At 57.9% G+C, this 21520-nt stretch overlaps 1 protein-coding gene across 5 annotated transcripts in view; it reads right to left on the bottom strand.

Annotated features, from left to right (window-relative positions):
* Window positions 1–15945, bottom strand: part of NAP1L4 (nucleosome assembly protein 1 like 4) — a 43020-nt gene extending 27075 nt beyond the window's left edge. For 2 of the 5 annotated variants that reach the window (XM_032358142.1, XM_032358141.1), the window contains exons 1-3: window positions 15822–15945; window positions 8894–8971; window positions 3252–3306 (exon numbers count right to left, since the gene is read on the bottom strand). In XM_032358142.1, coding sequence (XP_032214033.1) covers window positions 3252–3306; window positions 8894–8971; window positions 15822–15941 — 253 coding nt within the window. In that variant the 5' untranslated portion in view covers window positions 15942–15945. Of the gene's footprint in view, window positions 1–2556; window positions 2623–3251; window positions 3307–8893; window positions 8978–15821 lie in introns of those variants that run through there. The other 3 variants (XM_032358144.1, XM_032358145.1, XM_032358143.1) reach the window with 3 other exon arrangements.
* Between the last annotated feature and the right edge of the window lie 5575 nt (window positions 15946–21520).

Here is a 21520-nt window from a genome sequence, read left to right as displayed (position 1 = left end):
GTGATGGAATGTCTAGATCTTAAACGGACTGTTGGGTTTCTTGGGTATATACACGGTATACACACTTGTCAAGTTCATCAAATCTTACACTTAGATCTATGCATTTCAGTGCACGCATACTTGGCTCAATAAAAACAAAGGAACAAACTCTCTTTTTGGTGCTAAAATGACCAGAGTTCAAAGGAATACTAATCAGTTCTAATTTGCCTTCTCTAATAAGCTTCAGCAACAGGGACATATGTTTATGCTAGGAGGCCAATGATCCCAGAACTCTTCAAAGCATTTACTAGTGCTTCTATTATCTTTCACACTTGAAGTCACAAGTGGGTTTTAATTCTATTATCACTACTATTATTATTATTTTTTTAAGACTTATCTGACAGAGAGTGAGAAACAGCACAAGCAGGGGGAACAGCAGAGGGAGAGGGAGAAGCAGGCTCCTCACTGAGCAGGGAGCCCGACGCGGGGTTTGATCCCAGGACCCTGGGACCATGACCTCAGCTGAAGGGAGGCCCCCGACTGACTGAGTCTCCCCGGCACCCGTTATTATTTTTCTGAAGCAGGCTCCACACGCCTGGGAGGGGGGGAGTTCAGCACGGGGCTTGAACTCATGACCCCGAGATCAAGACCTGAGCTGAGACCAAGAACTGGACGCTTGACCAGTGGAGCCATGCAGAAGCCCCAGGATTTCAAAGGTCACTGGTTTTGTGTGTTCTCTTACTCCCACACTGGAGATGGCAGTGCTATGTACGAACAAGTGACACTCGGTACGACCCCACGTTTACAAGACACACACAAGACTCTCCAAATTAGATGGTTTCTTACCTATAAACATTAAAGTGAATCATGGACATTTACTCCTTCAAGAGAACTCGTGATTAGTGAAGTCTCAAAACCCTGACGAACGTGACACCAGTCGGAGGTGGGGACGCTCCGCCTCTCACACGTAGAGCACACGCGTCCCAGTGGCATCCTGGCGGTGTCCCGAGCGCCGGCCCGGGCTCACATGCTCACGTCCCCGAGCAGGACTCGAGCTCTCCACCACAACCGGGAACAACGAAACCCCCACGTCTAAGGAGAGCAGCTCCGACTGGAATTTACGGTCTGCACCTGTTCCGTTTCCCACTCAATTGCATTTTTCTTTGGCTATTTTGGTTTTTGCTGATAAGCCCAGAAGGCGCACAATAGCGATACGAACGTTCCGTGAGAGGCGGCCGCCCGCCCGCCCCCACACGTGCCCATGGTCAGTGAGGGCTCTGAAGACTCCTTAGTGCTACCCAGCACCTGCGGCTGAGTCCCGAGTTCCCCCAACAGAACCCGGAATCCGGGGCCCTTCTAGGCATCTCCCTCAACGCTGACCCCAGCTCCCGCTCCTCTGAGGTTCTCCGACGGCGTCCGGCCACGGCCACAGCCACAGCCACAGTAGCCCCACGCTCCCCTTCTGCTGTCCCCCACGCACCACGCGACAAGTACCAGGCAGGGAAGACTTCAAGAAAACAGCCAACGACAGCAGCCTCAGAGCTGCCGTCCTGGCCTCCTGGTTGCCGGCTGCTGAGCCCCGCTGGCTCCCCCTGACCACGCACCTCTGCGGCTCAGGCGGCCCGGGGAACCGATCCATCACTCACGCGGTGGGAGGACCACAGCAGCAGGCCTTCCGGGTGAGAGCACAGGCGGATTCCAGAACCTCCTGCCGACCCGAGCCGCGTGCCCCGTGGAACAGACGCAGGCAGCAAGGCCTGGCGGCCAGACACACACCGGCGGCCGGCAAGAGTCTGCTTGGCACAAGCCGCCGTCCCGGCTGGTTCAGCGACAGGCTCCGGTCTTTCCCCACATCGGCAGCACCCAGGCAAGCCACCCCCAAACCTAACACCTCTTCTACTAGCAAGGGCCCCGTGGGACAGGTGCTTTCCCACATCTTCTACCCAGCGACAACCCTGCCAGGGAGGCAACGTCCCATGTGTGTGGCAGAGGACACAGAGGCCGGTCAAGGCAGCATGCCTGTCCCAAGGTCATCTGGCTACTAGGATGTGGACCCGGGTTTCTATCACCTATGACAAAGGACATAGACCCAGGCAAGCTTGATGGCCGGCGAGAGAGCTGACTTGGGAAAAGCACAGAACTGGCGTCGGGAGCTATGGGCGAGTCAGCTGAAGGGCCAGAGCAGGCGGCTTTTCTGCACGGGAGGGGGCGATCCGGCCAGGAGCCATGTGGCAAGTGCAACAGCTGCAGGGTGGGAAGAGGCTCACGGCGGCGGTCACTCCCTGGCTGGAGGCCGCTTCCATCTGCTGTCGGTCAAGCGCCCAAGGGCCGGCGGCCGGACAGTCCTCTAGCTCACTGTTCCGTATCAGATTCTCCACTTCAAAGCCTTCGGTTCCGTTTTAGGTTCAAGTCCTCCAGATGTCCCCTCTGCCCACATCTTTCACAGAAGGCCCTGGGGGGCTGGTCTGGTCAGAGGGGCCCGCAGCTGTGAGTGGATGGCGGCCCCCGAACTGAAGGGACATCCTCAGATGTCTGTCCCTCACAGGAGGGGATCGGCAAGAGGGTATCGGGCCTCACCTGAACAGCCAACAGTCGAGAAATGGGGGAAGCCAGTCACGTGTCTCCCACTCGAGCCTCAGAAATCTTGGGAGGGAAAACCACCCTTAGTTTATGCCTGCGTCTTGGAGGGTTATACCCACGGTCGAAGGTTCACTTACGGCTTCTGGCTGCAAACCCCCCTCGACCAGCTTCCCCAGCCGCCCGTATTTAATAAGACTAAAGCGTCCCAGGTCCCCGGGAACCTGGCTTATTTCAGTTCAGGGTCTGATATTACCGTTTGTTACTTTTCATTCTTGCACCATTTCCTACAATTTGTTAATACAAAAATGGCATTCCTGCCCTCCCTGCTGTGGAGGGTGAAGGCACGGGACTGTGGTTTTGAAGCCCACTACGGAGACTCTCCAGCTTGGCTGGTCACTGAGAAGCTCTAACGGGAGCAGTGACGGCCGTACCACAGCCACAGGTTCCGAGTTGACTTTAGAAATTCTGCGGCCCAACCCACAAGGGAACAAGACTCAGGCAGATCCTTATCTATGGGGGGTACTCGTGGGCATGCACCCAAAGTGCTATCCGTCCCTGTTACCAGGTGCTCTTTTAAGACAGCGGGAGAAAACCCCAGAATGGACTCAGGGGTGCCAGGAGGGTTTCCTGGTTTCAGCAGCAGGAGTGAGGGCAGCAACTTCACAGCATCCAGGGGGCGCAGAAAGAAGTACCTAGTGTTTTGTAAAGATGGGAGGTCAGGTAGACCCCTTTGCCCAGTTCTTTCCCCTGGAATGAAAAAGACGGCCTCACGATCAAAGCACAGTCATTTCCACCCGACGTGCAGTAAGGGGGCTTTCAGCACCATGGAAATGGTTATAGGAATGTCTTAAATTTCAATATATTTGGACTAACAAGGGAGTCTGGTGGTTGTGGGTGAGGTTCTAATGGAGATCTGGGGCTCTTCCCAGAAGAAAGCATGTTGAGCAACTGCTCAGGAGGCGCCACTGAAAGGAAGCACCTCGGCTTCCCGGTCCCAGTACCTCACACAGAGCTACGGTAACGGAGACCTTGTCGTCGCTTCGATCCCCGTGCGGAGCGTACTTATCTTGAGTCCTGCACCGCTGTTGTCACACGCGCTTCCTGGGAGGCAGCCTTGACGTCTGCTCGTCCTGTCACTGTCTGCGTAACACAGAGAAAGGCCGTGGGCAGACGCATGGACTTGAGTGCACGCATTCCTCTACGGGGAAGAGCACCCAACGGAATGCTGTGACGTCTGGTGCCCCCCTACCAGAAGAATGTGTACGGCTTCCTAGGCACGAGGGGAAGGCCGTCATCTCCAGCAGAAAGCTTCTGCCATCCTTCTAGAGGTAATGGCCAGGCCACCAGTCCGGGCTTATCATGACTGCTCACTCCAGGGCAAACCCAGCAATGCGCAGGGTCGGTGGACTCAAAACGTGTTTGTGGACTGGGAACAAAGCAGTGCGTTACAGGCAAACCAAGGAGTGGCAAGGAGACTAGCAAAGGGACAATTACAACTTCAGACAGCAGGACTCAGCGGTCGGGCAATGCAGAGTTCCACGAAGCGGGAGGTGCTACAGGACTGACCCCAGTATCCTGGGGAGGCTGACTGCTTCCAATGTCATGTATTTCAGTCCTTGAACATTTTTAGCTTTCAGCTACCAGCTTGGATGTAGGTCCTCCCAGGTTTGGCGGCCTTTTCAGCTGGCACACATGAATCCAGGAGTCTGTCTCCTGGAACGTGGTGGCACTGAGCTTCCTCGGTAACAGCTGGCAGGCAGCCTCGCAGCGAGGCTGCAGTGCATCTTCACGGACATGCCTCCTCCAGCAGATGAGCGCGCCCGGCTGCGAGGTGTGATGTCCAACGTCTCCTGTCTCTCAGGACTTGCTGTGGAAAGACTGTCCTACACTACCACGGCGTGATTACTCTCGATGGATTTAATTAGACCCTTGTAATACTCCAGTCTGTCCCCGTTTTCTAGCTGTGGGTCCAAGGAAGCAGGAGCGGGGTACGCTGCCGTCCTGTCATTACTTCCGAGGAGAGAGTCTGTGACACTGACAGAGTAAGGGTTTCAAGGAAGCAGCAGCGGTTCTTGGGGCCAAGCTGTTTAGAGGGTTTCAACTAACTTAGCAAACTGGATCTTCAGTTCTCTGTGTACGGGGGCCAGTCCTGAAGTCCGAGGCTACCGAGCAGAAACATGCAGAACTGGCCACATAGCCCACTCGTCTAACGCTCACTGGTCCAGGGATGTGGGTCTCCTGATCACCACGGTACTCCCCCAGTGGGAAAAGTCCTACCTCAAAGGACTTTAAGGAAGAGGCAGTGACCTTTCTACATGGAAACGCTCCAGTGCAATGTGAGAACACGCAAATTACTGCCAGAACATATTTACTTCCGGAGATGAGGCGAATGTATGAAATTCACCTGCCAGGCCCCGAACGGTCCCGGAGTGGTGCCAACACACTTCCTGGGCTGCACTCAGGTCAGGGGGAACAACCAGGTGGTGCTCTTTGTGGCCTTGCTGGCGTTTTCCCACCAATACTAACCCGTAAAGTTATCATTCCTCGGGGGTCCAATGGTTTAATTCAGGCACAGTGGCCCATAAGGAAAGCTTTAGAACTTCTGGAAGGACCAGCATCTTACTGGGTACAAAGCAGAGTCCCTCCTCTTTGTGGGACCAACAGCCTTCAGATCTCCAACTCTGCTTCTCTCTTTCACGGGTCAGCTCTGCTCTTCCCTGGTCATTCCTCGGTCCTCGCCACGGGAGCCGTCTTCTGGGCCGTGACGGAAGTTTGGTCAACGGATTTCTTAGGGCAGCATTTCTTACGGGGGCACTGGCGAGGTAGATTCCTTTGGCTTCCTCTAACTTGCAACAGTTAGAGTTGCTGGGGGCAACCACTAGATTGGCAACCACTAGATTTTGGGCACAGAAGCCATTCTTAATTTCACCTCCACGAGCACTGAGGAAGCCCTGTTGTTTCCCCTAAGATTCTAAGATCAGGGGCCATTCCAAAGGCATAAGGACAATCAGGAGCAGCATTTCCTCTCTTGCTTTCAGCTAAAAGACACGCTCAAGTGAGGGCATCGATTTCAGCTGGTTTGAGCTGAAGCGGCCAAAGGTAAGAGTCCAGCCTCAATAACCTCCAAACTGTTATCACATACCCAGCACGAAACTCACACTTGCACAGTTCAGGTAAGAGTCACCTGTCAACCAGGAAATAGCATTGTGCATCACAGGGGTTTCTTATAGGGTCAACAGATGATCTGCGGAAGATCGTCGTGGGGAGTTCCATCAGCGGAAGAGGGAAGAAGGGCGGCAGGACTGAGACTACTACCGTGAACAAGAGTGATGGGGTGGGGGTCAGTAAGAGGGCTTGACAGGAGGAAAGAGCTTGCTGAAAGGTACTGGGTGTGGCGTGACTTCAAGAGAGCCTCACCAGGCCCAACACTGTCAAGAGAGTTCAGGAAGATCCCCTAACCCTTTAGTAGCCTTGACTAAGGGTGGTGGCAAGCAGAGTTCTAAGGCAGGGGGATGTAACCTCAGGCAGTGGACCTAACTGTTGGCCAGAGTAACCTAGGGGTCTGTGATAGCCCCATGTTTTGGGGTAAGTTATCTGAGGGCACCTACTTCCTTCTCATCTACAAAAGGGAAAACGTAGCTGATAATCCGGGTGTCTGCGGAGAGGTGGACTTACTACCGTCCTTCAAAGTCTTGAAGGAGAAGATACATTGGTCATCCCAAACAACGGGGTCCGGTTTGGTGTTCTTTTGTATGGCACAAAGGGGCTCAGCTATTAAGAGGTTTGGAATCCAACTGTGACCCCAGCCAAGAAAACCCTGTAATTCACATTTGACCTTGGGGTACAGAAAGTTTAAAATGCCCCAAAGTCTTTCAGGATCCTGAAGTCTTTCAGGAAGTATTCCCATTCTGAGATTAAGTTATCCTAAATCTTGAACCAGAGGTTTGAACAAATGGCAATTTTTTGTCCCTGTTAATGACTAAGATTTTTAACAGGTGAGCAGGTCTTTTGGACAGCAGCCTTGGGAAGGCAAGCAGAGAGTGAAATCCGTGACGGATCTGTGCTGAGATGAGCCTCCGGACGAGAGCACGTCGTTTAAGTCGGCTGCTGTGCTCTGTGTGGAGAAGAACTCGCAGTAAACCCTTGAGGCAGGATTATCCGCGAACAGTCTTATCCTTCCCAGGTAAAGGCCAAAGGGCCATTATCATTCTATATATACCGCTATCAAAAGGAATACTAAAAAAGTGGACTGCCGTTACTTCACTACAGTTTAGAAAGGGAAAAAAAAGACCCCTCCTACAGCAGGGCTGGAAACCAACAGTGCGTACGGATTAGACACAACAGGGTGGGGGAATTACAGTGTTTACTGCCTTAATGTGCCCGACCCAGCTCCATTCCTGGGCACAGAACTTTCATGGGTAAAATAGGGATATTTCAAGGACTATACAAAGGATGATGAGTCTTTACTGTCTTCTAGGCCTGATGCCCTGGTCAGGCCTCTTTATGACTTACAGGGTACTGATTTATTCTTGGGAGAGATTCTGAAGGGCTGATCTAGATATTAATGGGAGGAACACTGTGGATTTGCCTTGCTCTGTGGAGGATTTTGCCCCAGGAATGGGGGTACCAGGTTTAACAGTGGGGACGAGCCCCAAGTTTGGTCTACTTTGGTTTGCAGAGTGCAATAAAGGGGCCGGAACGCTCCTGAGTATTAGACTTGAACTCAAGCACCATTTCCCCTTTGGGAAAGGAAAAAAGACATGCCATGTATTTCCCCGGGACAGCTCAGCCTAGACAGACGTACAGGCACCAGACCACTGAAGAGCAGTGACAGGCTGTCTCGCACAGACCCCAGCTTAAAGGCCATGGGCTGAGAGACAGGGCGATGCTGTGGTCTGTCCGAGCCCCACGAGCGGCACATGCACTACTCTGAGGGAGGGACAGTGTGATCTGGCATTGGGCACTAACAGAACAGTTCAAGTGTTAACTGAAATGGTGAGAAAATTCATCCCCAAACTGGAGAGTAGTCACCCCATTCTAAGTAATTCCCCGCCCCCCCAAGGCTGGGAAATGGGCTTCATGGGCCCTTGGGGTCCCATCACTGGGGAGGGTTTGGCCACTGCCTCGTGGAGGGTTTGCAACTGCTTGGACTTCAATTTCCAGTGGGCAGACTGTCTGCACTAACGGCAGGGTCGTGCAGGACACCACCAGGGTGGACTCGACACCTACGGGAAGCCTGGAATTCTCCTTGAAAACAACTTAAGAGTCATGGATAGCCACGTAACATTCACAGACAGATTCAGCAGGCTTCTGGGTGTGTGGGGGAATCTTATTCTAGTCCATGGGCTTGGGGAAAGCCCTAGGGACCACTTCATGTGGCCTTTTGGCTATGCTGCGAGCTTGGTCACGTAAAAGGGCTGGTGGCTAGTATGACTGAAATCCTAGGTTGTTTTCATCCAGCACCGGGCCTGACCTTCTCCAACAAGCACGCGAACTGACAGAGATCAGAGACCAGGCTCGTAAGTCAGGGTTACAATACTGAATTCCTCCACCCTCTATGAGGACCCTCGGTTACCCTGGGGAGGTCCTTAATTATAGCCCTAAGCTCAGCTTTTGTCCACGGGGCACAAGCACTTTGGGGTGGTTTAGCAGCATCCTCAGAAGATCTAGTTTTGAAAGGGAAGGTTTTAACGGGTTAAAGCTGACGAGGTTTCAGGGACAGGAAGGAAAGGACGATCGGACAGAGGGGGGGTGAGGAGGCCAGGAGGAATACGGAAGGAGGCGGGGCCGTGCGGGGAGGAGGGAACCTTGGCTAGCACCAAGAAAGAGGCCTCTGACACTTTATTTTTATCCATCTTTACTTGTTTATTTGCTTCAGTCAGTTTGGAAACAATATTTTGTAAGGAGGCAACTTTAGAATCCTGAACACTTTTAGAAACCTCCAGATACTCATGAAAATAACTCTTCCACTGGAATTCTTAAATTTTGTAGCCATGGTCTTCTAACTCAGTTGGGAGAAAGAAAAGTCTCAAAAGACGAAAGGTTCCCCATAATGGCCATCAGAGCCCTCAGTTACCCTTCTCAGGAGGACTGAGACACACAGGCAGAAACAGGCCTACAGAACTGGCCAGGGTTCCTCCAAGAGGGGCACCCTTAGAACACTGAGATTACTGGACCCCATCATAAGGTCGAGAAAAAAGGGGACTGACAAATCCTGAATCAAGTCTGAGAGGCTCACCCGAAAGAAGGGAGAGCTTGATTAACGGAGACTCCCCAAACTGACAGTTACGGCAACTCGTGGAAGCAAAGAGCACAAAGGCTCAAATGTGGGTACCTCGTTCGATTCTGGGGGTCGTCGCTCCTCAGGGGCTGGCTCCTTCAGATCCCACTCCTGACACCATGTAATATTAACCTGAAAGAAAAGAGGTAAACTGAGGCAAGGCTGAGTTACCAGACGTTGCGCTTCTGCAGGAACAGCAGAGGACCTGTGATTCAGGACACGCAAAATGCAGTGAGCTACACAACTACTAAAGGTTTAGGGCAGACCGCTTTTGTGGGAAGACTATAAAAGGGGAAAATCCAGCAAAAATGTCACCCAGTGAGTTCACTGGCTCAAAAGATAAGGAGATCCTTGGCGGACGCTCACTAATGGTACAAGAAGTTCTATCGTCTATAAATCAAGGATTTGTGGGAAATCAGTCTCGGTCGTATTTTTCTGAAAGCATGTGCGTGAGAGTCTCCATTTCACCTCCTTTGGTCCCGTTTTAGAATAGCATCCTTGCACATTTCAGACCCAGACCCTCCTGACCTTTCCCTATCACCACCAACCACTTCACTTCCTGCGGCCGCTTCCACCAGCTTAACTCAAGATGCCTGCTGCTGTCCTACGGGAAAAATGACCACCGACAGCCCGGTCAGAGTCAGGATCCTGCACTGCAGCACCGTTCCCGAGAGCGCCGCTGTCTAGGAAAATGCGAAGTAACAATGTTCCTCCTCGGCTGTGCGCTGTGTGGTCCCAGGGCCCTGAGCAGCGTCTGGGACCAGAGCTGTTGAGTGAACGCACGCCCCACTGCAGGACACAAGCCAGAGAGCTTCACCTTCCGGAAAAATGACGCCACTTCGAAGTAACAGACTCCGTTCACATAATGATCCACTTTATGTCCAACTACGTGAAGCCATGTGCTATTGAACACTATTTCTGGTGACACGATGACAAAGCAGCTCAGTTAAACCCGACACAGCACCGGCGAAAACAAAGCAAAGTGCTCCATCAAGGACAGCAGGACAAACACAAACACAAGAACGAGCTGACACGAGCAGAAAGAGGCCGTGTCTGAGGACTGAGCAGCAGCAAACGAGGACTCGACACCTAGAACACAGCGGACACACAGTGACCTGCTTCGGAGGCCCACCCCGCCGTCTCCCAGCTGTGTAACCGGGGTCCGACACCCACAAACTCCACGGGGCCTCCCGAGGGGCTGCTGCGGACACACGACGACACGGGCCAGGCGCCCAGAGCACACGGCCCGCTGCAGGCCTCCCCTGGCTTCTATAACTGCGACACGCCGCCTGCTGCTTGGCAGGGACCAGCAAACCCAGGTCCTCTCAACAGTTCTCCCTTCGTACAAGGAAAACCGATCTCGGGTTGGTGACATTACAGATGAGCCAGAGTTCTACTTGTCCATTTTCACGTCCAGCAATCCCGACTAGTTCAAATAGAAAGGAACAAGGAACTACCCAATCTGCAGGCTTGAGACAGACAACCATCCATGTGTTTTAATGCTGGTATGCTGAAGCCTCATCTGAAGGTCTGCTTCACCTCGAGGCGATCGTATTAAAATGCGAACAGGTCACCAGGCGAAAGAACATTCAAAAATACAGAAGAATACAGTCGTTCAGGCCCCTCCCAGCACTAACAACTGAGTCTACAATTCTGAACTTGGACTGGCATCCAAACTTCCACGACTGCATGAACGAATGCTTTACTTTTACTTATGTAAGATCCCTCACAACACTATTTATAGATTTTTAACCCAAACAAAAAAATTGTTTCCATGGGGAAAATTTTTAGTCTTTATGGCAAATTATCCATATATAACTAAATTCCTAATTTTAAAAACAATCTATACGGCACCGGGGTGGCTCAGTTAGTTAAGCATCCAACTCTTGACCTCAGCTCAGGTCATGATCTAAGGTCATGAGTTCAAGCCCCGGTTGGGCTGCACACTGGGCATGGAGCCTACTTAAGAAAAAACAAAACTGGGGCACCTGGGTGGCTCAGTGGGTTAAGCCGCTGCCTTCGGCTCAGGTCATGATCTCAGGGTCCTGGGATCGAGCCCCGCATCGGGCTCTCTGCTCAGCGGGGAGCCTGCTTCCCCTTCCCCCTCTGCCTGCCTCTCTGCCTGCTTGTGATCTCTGTCTGTCAAGTAAATAAATAAAATCTTAAAAAAAAAAAAAAAAAAAAAGCAAGAAGCAAACACACAACACTTAGTCTATAGCTACAGTAAGCATGTAATTTCGAGCTGGGCCATTTCTAAGACACAAAGGAGGAGAAAGCGGGGAATGCAGTCATCCTTCACATAACCGACGTTTTCATACATTCTCTGTCTTAAGTCAAAGGTCCTCACTGTCTTTCCATGAAATAATTGAATAACTAAAATTAAATGTAGCCCAATGGCTCTGTAAGACTTCAGAATCTCACTACAGTCTACAATTTTTATTCAGTGAGGGTGGTGTTAATGAACTGTATAGCATAATCACGTGGTTCACGTAAAAGTCTGAGGGACGGGGATCCCTATGAACCTAAGAGGGAGTGTGATCAGCCCTGGTGTGAAGGTCCAAGTCCTCCAGGACTGGATCGTGTTTTAGCTTGAGACCACATCAGAAAGGACAAGGGAACCATCTAATCTAAGAAGGTCAGGGTACCCCTTGCAAGAAACCCCAGTGTTTCCACTCAGAAAACCTGGCTAATACATGAAGCCCTGGGACGCTGCGGATCTCCTTCGTATGGCCCTGACCGGCAGATTTCTTATCCAGCCTATCATTATGCTCCGGAGCATGAGAAGGTGACTGTGTTGGGTTCAACACGCAAGCAAACGCGTGAAGACATGCCTAAAGTAAACAACCAAAAAACTTCCGTACGTTTCTCCAGTAAGGGAAAGTGTCCTTGTTAACTATGCTCACATTCTCAGCAAAAAGACCGCCCAGCTCCTAAGCTCCTGAAGACAGTCTTGAAGTTGGATTCAAACTGATTTCAAGTGTATATAATAATTGATAATATATGTTTTTCCTTTTCTTTTGGACATCCGGAAAAAGTTTTGGTTTTTGTTTTTTTTTAAGATTTTATTTATTTGACGAGACAAAGCAAGCGAGGGAAAACCCCCAGCGTGAGCAGGAAAGGAGGAAGACAACTTCCGGCTGAGCCGGGAGCTGGACGCGGGGCTCCATCCCTGAACCCTGGGATCACGACCCGAGCCAAAGGCCATCGCTTAACCGAGTCGCTTAACGGACGGAGCATCCGTCCGACTCTGGATTCCGGCACAGGTCACGATCTCATGGGTAGTGAGACGGAGCGCCGGGTCAGGAGGCAGCTTGAAGGTTCTCTCCCTCTGCCCCCTCCCCGACTTGCATGGCTGCGCACTCTCTCAAATCAATCTTTAAAAAGATAAAATAAAGAAGCGTATGTTTGTTTACAGGTGAACTAAGATAAGCAAATAGTGCGTTACTACAGGCAGGGGTTAAGATACAGAGGATCGTTCCTCTGCATGTGTTTTCCTGTTCCATTACCATTTTTTTAAAGGATGGATCAACAATGCAAGTCTGTCTCCCACTGAAGAACAAGTCCCACGGGGACAGTGAGCAACCGCCGGAGCCAGGGCAGGACCCAGCGGCCAGACGGTCTGCTTGTCACTCGCAGCTGAGGGGTCCCTGCGTGCCCCTGAGCCGCGTCAGGGACCCCCCCCCCAACCCGAGTCTCTCCCGCGGAGCGTCTGAACCCCCGGAGGACGTCAGGCCCGCTTGCAAGCTGGAACGGCCACCGGACAGCAGCAAACCAACCGCGTCTTCAGAAGCTGGCAAGACACCAAGCCCTCGGTTCTCCAGAAGAAAATACAAAACTTAGTTCCCTTCCCTGACCAGACGCCCGGTTTCTCCTCAGGCCGAGGCTCTGGGCGGCTGCAAGTCCAGGTTCGCTCCGCGTCTTCTCCGCAGCTCACCAGTGCACGACCAAATGAGGCTGACGGTCGCAAGCTTCCCTCACTCCGGCGTTTCGAAGTCCGGCCGCTCTGTGATCTCCCCTCTTCACCCCACTTACAAACCACAACTGGGGCGCGTGGGGGGCTCCGTCGGTTAAGCGTCACCGTCGGCTCAGGCCATGATCTCGGGGTCCTGAGATGGAGCCCCGCGCGCAGCTCCGGACTCCGCACGTGAGACTCCCCCCGCCCCTCCCGCTCGCTCTAAAGAAAAGCTTTTAGAAAAATCGCACCCACCCTAGTCCGTATTCCTCCACCTTTCTTCTCAAGAGCACCTCCGCAACCTGATCGGTCTCGGTCTCCCGCTACGGACATCTCGGAGGCTGGCTCTTGGCTTTGTTAGCCGCGGAGCCCCGGGACCTGGAACCGCGTGTGGCGCAGACGAAGGCTCACGAAGCAAGGGACAGACGGACACGCGGCACCGAGAGCCGGTCCCCGCGCAGAGCCCCGGCGGAAAGTGTTACTCCTTACCGACCTTCACATGCACACGGCTGAGGTGCGCAGTCGACCTCCCCACCACACACCTGATGGAAACCGTCTGATCTCCCGGATGGTACCGGAACGCACCGCACGCACAGAGGCCGCGAGCCCGGAACGGAAGCATATTTAGTTTCAACGGCCGGGGAGTGCGCTGGCGAGAGGAAACCGAAGGCGACGCAGCGAGTGGCCCAGCGGCCCCGGCCACCGCGTGCTCTCACCACTCGTACCACAGAAACACTCCGCGACCCGGCGACGGACTGCTCGTGAAAGTACAAGTGAACGGCCGAGGCAGCCGCCGCACCTGCTCGAGAGAGCAGCAGCAGCCACCCGCGCTGTCACCATCACACACCTGTGTCACTCAGTCCGCTCAACCGTCTCCTCACTCCCACTGCCAAGGCCCCGCCGCGGGGTGGGACAAACCCCCGCGGCCTGGGGACGTGAGTACCTGCTAAGCCAGGAGGGATCACAGTACAGGGAAGGCCGGGAGACAGCCGCGTGCTGCGAGGACCCCTCCCCGTGGCGGAGCGGCCACGCCGCGTGGTCACTACCCTGGTGCCGCGGACGCCCCAACACGCTTCCTGCTTCGGGAGCGCCTCGGAGGCAGCAGTTCCAGACGGAGCCCAGAGGCCTCCCCACGGCGCCGGCACTCGGCACTCGGCGGCTCCGCCCGCGCCCACAGACACCGGGGCAGTCAGGTGTCTCCCTGCCACAGGCAGTCAGGTTTTCTGGCCAAACCTTCGGCAGTACAACACCAGCGTCTGAAAACAGTGTTGAACCATTTCAACGCTGTGGACAACAAAGAGGAAGCAAGAAAAAACCTCCGAAGCCAAGTAATCCTAAACCACCGCGCCCCGACGACTTCCCGTCCGCAGTCACCTCCACCGGGGACGACAGCACCACCAGCCGCTGCACAGGACAAAAGCCCGAGGACGTGAGCCCCGGCCCTGGCTGCTCAGCACCCACACGGACGCGCTCCGGCGCCAAGGGGCCGCTGGAGCCCGACGGGCGGGAGGGACGCTGTCCCCAGACGCTGGGTAGGACGTCTCGCACGGCCCGGACCAACACGCCGGCTGGGGTCCTTCCTCCTTGCGGCGGCCTCCCAGGCAAACACGTCGGCACCCAGAACAGCAGAGAGAGGCGGGTGGTCCGCACGCGGGGCACAGAGCTGCGAGCTGTGCGCGAGCCGGGCCACCAGCCCAGGTACACTCGCCCGCCTGCCCACACGCTCCGACCAGGTGAGCCGGCGCAGGCAGAGACCCGGCTCGCCGACCAGCACGGCTGCTGTGCACAGACAGCGCCCAGCCCGGCCCGCACGCTGCTCTGTGCCCGCAGGCGCAGCACCCCGCACGCCGGCACACGTCCCGCCCGGCGGCCGCGCGGCCCGACACGAGTGCTGGGAGGGCGCCGGCTTCAGCACACCGGGGGCAGGGCCCCACGACCGCAGCCACAGCCCGCAGCGACGCAGCCGCGCCGGACCCCCCGTCCCGCAAGGTGCTGGGCGGCGGACTCGGCCGACAGGCTCCTACGGACCAGCCTCCGCTCCAGCGACCCGCGGACACCGCGCCGGGATCCCTCACCCCAGCCGCGAAAGCAGGAGCCTCCCCGGCCCGAGCAGCACCCACTGGGACGCGGAGACCGGCACGCGCCGGCCGCGTCGCCCGCCCGGCCTCCCGCCGCAGCCTCCCGCACCGCGGGCCGGAAGGTCCGCAGACTCCACTGCGGGACGCACCCCGCGCTCGGGAAGGGCCCGGAGACCGGAGCGGGACGCGGTGGCCGGGCCCGACCCCTCCCGCGCGGGACCGAGCCGACCCCGCGGAACTTCTTCCCCCTCCTCGCGGGCCAGCGCCGGGGCACCGGGTCGCACGTGCGAGCCGCGGCCGCCGCGGCCCCCCGCCCCCCGCCCCGGCCGCCCCGCCGCGCACTCGCAGCCGAGCGCGGGGCACACCCGCAGCCGCACGTCCGGGACCCCGCCCCCCACCCCGCGGACGCGCGGGTCTCGTCGCCGCCACCCGGCCCTCCGCCGGCCGCAGCAGCGGGCGCGCCGGGAAAGCGGGCCCCGGGCCGGCCGCGGAAACGCACCGCCGCGGGCGCCGCCGGCGTCTCCGAGCTCCAGGACCGCCGCGGGCGCCGGCCCCGCAGGGCGGCTTCCCGCAGGCACAGCCCGGCGCCCCGGAAACAAAGGGGCCCCGCGGCCGCCGCTCCCCTCGGGGTCAGGGCGCGGGCCGGCCGGCCGGACCGCCACGCGGAACAAAGCGCCTCCTGACCTTCAGGGCCGCACCGGGGCGGGGGGCGGGGGGCGGGGCGGCGGGTCCCCCGCGGCCGCCCGCTCCCCGCCCCGCCGCCGCCCGCCGCCGCCCGCCGCCCGCCGCCGCCCGCCGCCCGCCGCCGCCCGCCGCCCCGGCCTCCCCGCCGGCGCCCCGCCCCTGCGGCCGAGGCCTGCTCCCACGGCGGCCCCGGGGCTCGCGCCCAGCGCCCCGGGGCCCCCGCCGCCCCGGCTCCGGTGCCCCGCCCGCCGGCGCAGCGCTCCGTTACCCGGCCGAGCGCCTCGCGTCCGCTCCTCACGCCTGCTGCGGCTGCGGCACTGGCGGCGGCTGCGGCCTCGCTCGCTCCAGAGGCTGCGCCGCCGTGGCCGCCAACAACACCGCCTCCCATTGGCCGACGCCCCTGGCCCCGCCCTCTACAAGCAAGACGGGAGGCGGTTGGGCGGACTCGGCGCAAGTCAAATACGCTCCGGCGCCGCCGGAGACAACCAATCAGAGGCCGCGGTAGAAGGGACGTCACGCGGCGGCGCTCGCAGACCCCGGAGCCCCGTGCATTATGGGCGCGTGACGTCCGGGGCGGCGCGCGCCCGCCTTCCTTCCGCCTCTGTAAGGGGCGGAGCGCGCGGAGGACGCGCGGAGGGCACCTGCGGCCGCCCCGCTCCCGCCCGACCCTTCCCGCGGCCCCCGGCCCTCCCCGAACCCCGGAGCTGTGCCCCCTGCCTCGTGCCGATGGGCCCTGTTCCTCGCCGCGGGCCGCGCACCCGGTGCGAGCCGTGCGCCCTGGGCCCGGGGTCAGCTCGCGGGGGTGCCCAGACCCTCGGCCGGGAGCGCGTGGGGAACGCGGCTCCGCTCTCCCGTGGCCGCCGCCGCGAGGTGCCGCGGCGCGAGGAGCTGCGGGAGCCGCAGAAACACGGTGCCGTGGTTCTGGAGGCCGGAAGGCAGACGTCCGGGGGTCGCGGGGCTGGGCTCCTCGGAGAAGTCCCGGGAAGGGGACTCTTGCCTCTTCCGGCTTCTGAGGCCCGGGCCATCTCCGGCTGCAGCCACTCCCCCCCAGGCTCTGTCTCCGTGTCCCGTGGCCCCTCCCGCCACGACGTGACAGCTGCCACAGGGGCCTCATTCCGGCTCCACCACGGGGCGGGGACCCTTTCTGCACGTGTCAGGTGCACAGGAACCGGGAGCTGGGGGCTGCCGTGGGGCCCGCGGCGCACACCCAGGCGTGGCCTGCCGGCTGTGTAGTGGCGAGCAGCAGTAAAAGGGCAGGCGCTACTCGGTCAGACCTCTGGGGCCGTATTCTTGACCTTCCCAGTGCTAGCTGGGTGTCCCGGACAGCCTGCGGCTCCGTTTCACCATCTGTCAATCACGGGCACTTGTAGCGCTCACATCACAGAGCTGGTGGGGAGCTGGAAGACACTGGGGAGCAGCCTGAAGCAGGTGTGGACTGTCGTGATGACCCCACCCTCCCTGGCCAGGGGAGGGGACTAGGGGCCTGAGGACAAGGGTCTTAAGAGCCGGTGCCTGGGCCCGTTCCTTAGACCCTGCTACCTGAGGCTCTCCTAAGAAGTCTGTTCTCCAAGCGGCTCAGCTGGCACCATGCCCCACAGGCCCTGGTGCTCAGGAGGACCGGGGGCAGCCACTGTGGAGCCTGGGTCCTGAGCCACCCTCTGAGGGGCCAGCACAGCCGGCTCCTGGGTCCGTGGTGGGCCCAGACACGGGGGAAAGCAGCCCAGGCCTGTGCATTGTGACTGTGCCCCTGTTACAGATAGATGGATTGACTTAGATGAAGCTTTAGATTGTAGCAAATGTATTTTTCTGTTAAAGGGACAAGAATGGATGTCTCCAGTGGTTTCCTGGGGCTGCCACGACAGAGTACCCTGAGCTGAGTGGCTTAAACACGGAGAAGTTTTCTCTCCCAGCTCTGGACAGTAGAAGTCTGAAATCCAGGTGTGGGCAGGGCCACACTCCCTCCAGGGATACTAGGGGAGGAACCTTCTTGCCACTTCCAGCTCCTGGGGGTTCCAGGCCTCCCTGGGCTTGTGGCCAGGCCCTCCTGTCTCAGCCTGTCACCACGTGGCCTTCTGTCTCTCCTTTTCATATGAAGACACTAGCCATCCTGCACGTAGGGACCCCCCAACTCCAGTGTGAGCTCATGCTAACCCAACTAATCATGCCTGCAAAGCCCCTGTTTCCAAATAAGGCACATTGTAGAACTCCACCTGGATACTGTTCAACCCAGTACAACCTCTGTGCTGGAAACCTGGCACTTCCCAGGCCAGCTGGTCACCGATCAGGAAGTGGTCCCTGCAAGGAAGTCTGCCTCTGCTTCCCAGTGGGGCAACTGCTCCTGGCCCTTGAGTTTCTGGAGCCTTCACTCTGCGTCGGGGCTGAGGGGCTGACCCTGTCCATTGCCCACCTCCACTCGGGGGTCTGTCCTCACCCTTCTAGTCCCTGGGGACACAGGGTGAGGCACCCAGCCACTCCACCCCCAGCAGCCCTGCGACGGTGGGCTCCCTGTCTCATCACATCGGCTTCAGACCCCAGCGCCCAGCGCCTGGGGGCCTGTGTCTGAAGGCTCCACCCCACTCGGGACCACAGGCTTTGAGGATCTCGCTAAGAGGCTTCCCAAGAGCCCCGAATGAAGGTGGGCTCATTTTCATACCATTTCACACCCATGCCCAGAAGGTAGGACCAGATCCCCAACTCCGTTCTCAAGACATGTTTATTCTGAACAGCTTCCTTGCCTCCGTCCCAGGCCCTGAGACACACTCAAGCTTTGCTGACCCCAGAGCCTTGTGCAGATGTTTCCTAGTTCCTCCTCAGACGCGGTTCTTTCTGATTATCCCCTGGACAGCAGAAGCACCAGCAAATGGAGCTGCTCTGGGCTGGGTTCCTTTCTTGCCAGGAAGGCTTACTTGTCACCAGCTAAGGCACCCCTCGTGCCCTTGGCTCGAGGTCATAGCCAGTCCTCCCGCCTGGGGGTCCCCAGGGTGCCCGTCAGCTCCCCCGCCCTCCGCGCTGTGGCCCAGCCTGCTGCTAGGCTCCATTGCACCGCTCTTCTGCTCTCCGTACTTCCAGAGCGCTCCACCACCCTCCAGTGAACTCAGAATTGGGGCTGTGCGGCAGGCACGGGTTTGTTTCAGAGTCCCCAAGTGATGCTAACTGTAACCAAGCCCGAGAAAGGCTGGCACCAGAACCCCTAGGGGTGTGGGGTTTCCCACGTCTCCCAGCGCCGACTCCGCCCCTGCCCAGCTCTGGGCTGGGCACACCTGATGACAGCCCCCCGCACGCAGGTCCTCCGTGGCCTCCAGCCATGGGGACCTCAGGGGTTTGCGCTCCGGGGTCCCCCGCCCTTCCTGCTCCTTGGCCTCAGCTTCATTGGCCTCGGCCCAGGGGCCCCCCACGTAGACATCATCCCCAGAGGAGGTGCCAGAGACACCGGTGGGACAGCTGCCCCCAGCCCCATGGTCAGCAATGGCCCAGGCAAGGGCAGCCTGACCTCATGGCAGAATAACCCTGGGGCTGGCAGCGGGGAGGGGACCGAGCCTCGGGGGCCCGTCCGTCCACGGGGCGGCGACCCCCACACGGCCTTGCAACGGAACGGACACATGGAGACACCAGGGACTGGAGGCTCTCCTACGGTGTGGACTTCGGATGACCCGCACCGCCTCTTCCCTGCACAGAGGGGTGTGTCGTGCAGAGCATGTCTGTATGCCTCAGAGCCTCAGAAGGAGAGAGTCCAGGAGACTGTCCCCAAAGCCTTACAGGTTCTCTCTGAGACGGCCTCAGGGGGCTGCTCAGTCTGTCCTGGGAATTTGGGGCATGGTTTTCTTTTCTTTCTTTCTTTTTTTTTTTTTTTTAAGATCTTGTTTATTTATTTGACAGACAGAGATCACAAGTAGGCAGAGAGGCAGGCAGAGAGAGAGAGGGAAGCAGGCTCCCTGCTGAGCAGAGAGCCCGATGTGGGGCTCGATCCCAGGACCCTGGGATCATGACCTGAGCCGAAGGCAGAGGCCTAACCCACTGAGCCGCCCAGGCGCCCATCCCTGGTATTTTTTTTTTTTTTAAAGATTTTATTTATTTACTTGAGAGACAGTGAGAGAGAGCATGAGCGAGGAGAAGGTCAGAGAGAGAAGCAGACTCCCCATGGAGCTGGGAGTCCGATGTGGGACTCGATCCCGGGACTCCGGGATCATGACCTGAGCCGAAGGCAGTCGTCCAACCAACTGAGCCACCCAGGCGTCCCATCCCTGGTATTTTTATACTGGAAACACCAAGTATTTCACTTTGGGGAGAAGCAGGAAGACGAGGCTCCCAGAGTCTGGGAAGAGGTTTCTTGCACATACTTAATTAATTCAGCAGTGAATTAATTAAATTTTTTTTTTTAAAGATTTTATTTATTTGACAGAGAGAGATCACAAGTAGGCAGAGAGGCAGGCAGAGAGAGAGAGGAGGAAGCAGGCTCCCCGCTGAGCAGAGAGCCCGATGCGGGGCTCAATCCCAGGACCCTGAGATCATGACCCGAGCTGAAGGCAGCGGCTTAACCCACTGAGCCACCCAGGCGCCCAGCAGTGAATTAATTAATTAAACATAAATTTTAAAAATGTCCACCCCATCCTGTTCCAGAGGTTTCTCCTGCAGCTTGCAGGGCACTGAGGACTCTCCTCGCCAGTCTACCCGAGGGGACCTGCCGGAGGGCCGTGACTCCGATGGAGGCCGCAGCCGGGCCCTCAATCCCCCAGCACCCCAGGCTGCCTGGCTCTCCGAGCAGCGAGGGCGGAGGCCAGCCTCCCGCTCACTGGTCCCTGCGGAGGCAGGACAGGGCTCCCGTCCCTCACGGAAGACGAGAACATTCCCTGGCAGCGTGCTTTAAAGGACGTTCGGTCGTGAGAAGTTCCGCACCGAAAAGCAGAGCGGAGGACATCAGGGCGCAGGCCCCCACTCGCTGCGTTTCTGCTGCCGTGGACTGCCCGGCAGCCTCCTGCTACGTTTCCCCTTGGGGACACAGGCAGACACAAGTGCCACAGTCACGTGGACACAACTAGCAGAACCTCCTTCATATCATCCCAGACCCCGTCTGCTTGCCAGTTTCCTGGCGGTCTCCAGGGCGGTGTGTTCAAACCTAGCAAGGCTCCGGTGGCCTGTGTCTCTGCCATCAGGTCTGCCTCCTACCCCCCATCCGTACCCCCGACACGGCGGCCCCTGTGGCCTGGCAGCCCGGCAGCGCGAGTGCCCACCTCCTGGAAGGGTCTGGTCACTCACCTGCAGCTCCCCTGCCCAGATTCGGATCTTGTGCTTGTCCCCTTCTGGGGGGCCAGCAGAGCCTGGCGCTGTAGGGTGATGTGCCTACAGCACATCTCCCCTGCCCCGTGACCTACGAGCCACCTGCAAGGTGACGCTTTGGCATGGTGCAAACAGCCGCTCCCGCCCGCTGTCCCCGGGGCATCAGCAGCCGCGGGCAGGCCTGGCCTGGGTCGCGCCGCACTGGGGTCACGGAACGGAGGCTTCCTGCGCCTGCTATCCCGCCCCTCACATCAGCAGGCGCCGCGCCCGAAGTGGAGCAGCTGGAGGCCGAGTACAGCTCCCGTGCCCCGTGCCCCGTGGGGGCGGCCTTGACTCTGCCTCCGGCAAGTCACTGAGTCCAAGAAGAGGCAGCGGCAAACCCACTTGCAGGAGGACAGACGAGTATGTCTTGGTTTCCCTTGCTTCTGGGACGGCATACACCTGCGCGGATTTCAGCAAATCCTTGTTCTCAGGGCTCGCCGTCCCCGACCTGGTCAGTGGCGGCTCCCGAGACGGTTTATCTTGCAGTAGAGATTCCCGAGATGCTCAAGGAATCCCCCCCAGGGTGCCGCCATGCCGGCCAGAGCACAGATCCCCCCGCCCCGGCCTCACTCCCATGCACCCCCCTCCGCCCCATCCCTCCAGTTCTAGCACGTCAGCAGGGCCACCGACCGGCAGCCCCTAGACCCCACA

The sequence above is a fragment of the Mustela erminea genome, chromosome 9 (assembly GCF_009829155.1).
Source record: "Mustela erminea isolate mMusErm1 chromosome 9, mMusErm1.Pri, whole genome shotgun sequence".
Lineage (NCBI taxonomy): Eukaryota > Metazoa > Chordata > Mammalia > Carnivora > Mustelidae > Mustela > Mustela erminea.
Note: the sequence above shows the minus strand (reverse complement) of the source record. Positions and strands in the feature narration are given on the sequence as shown.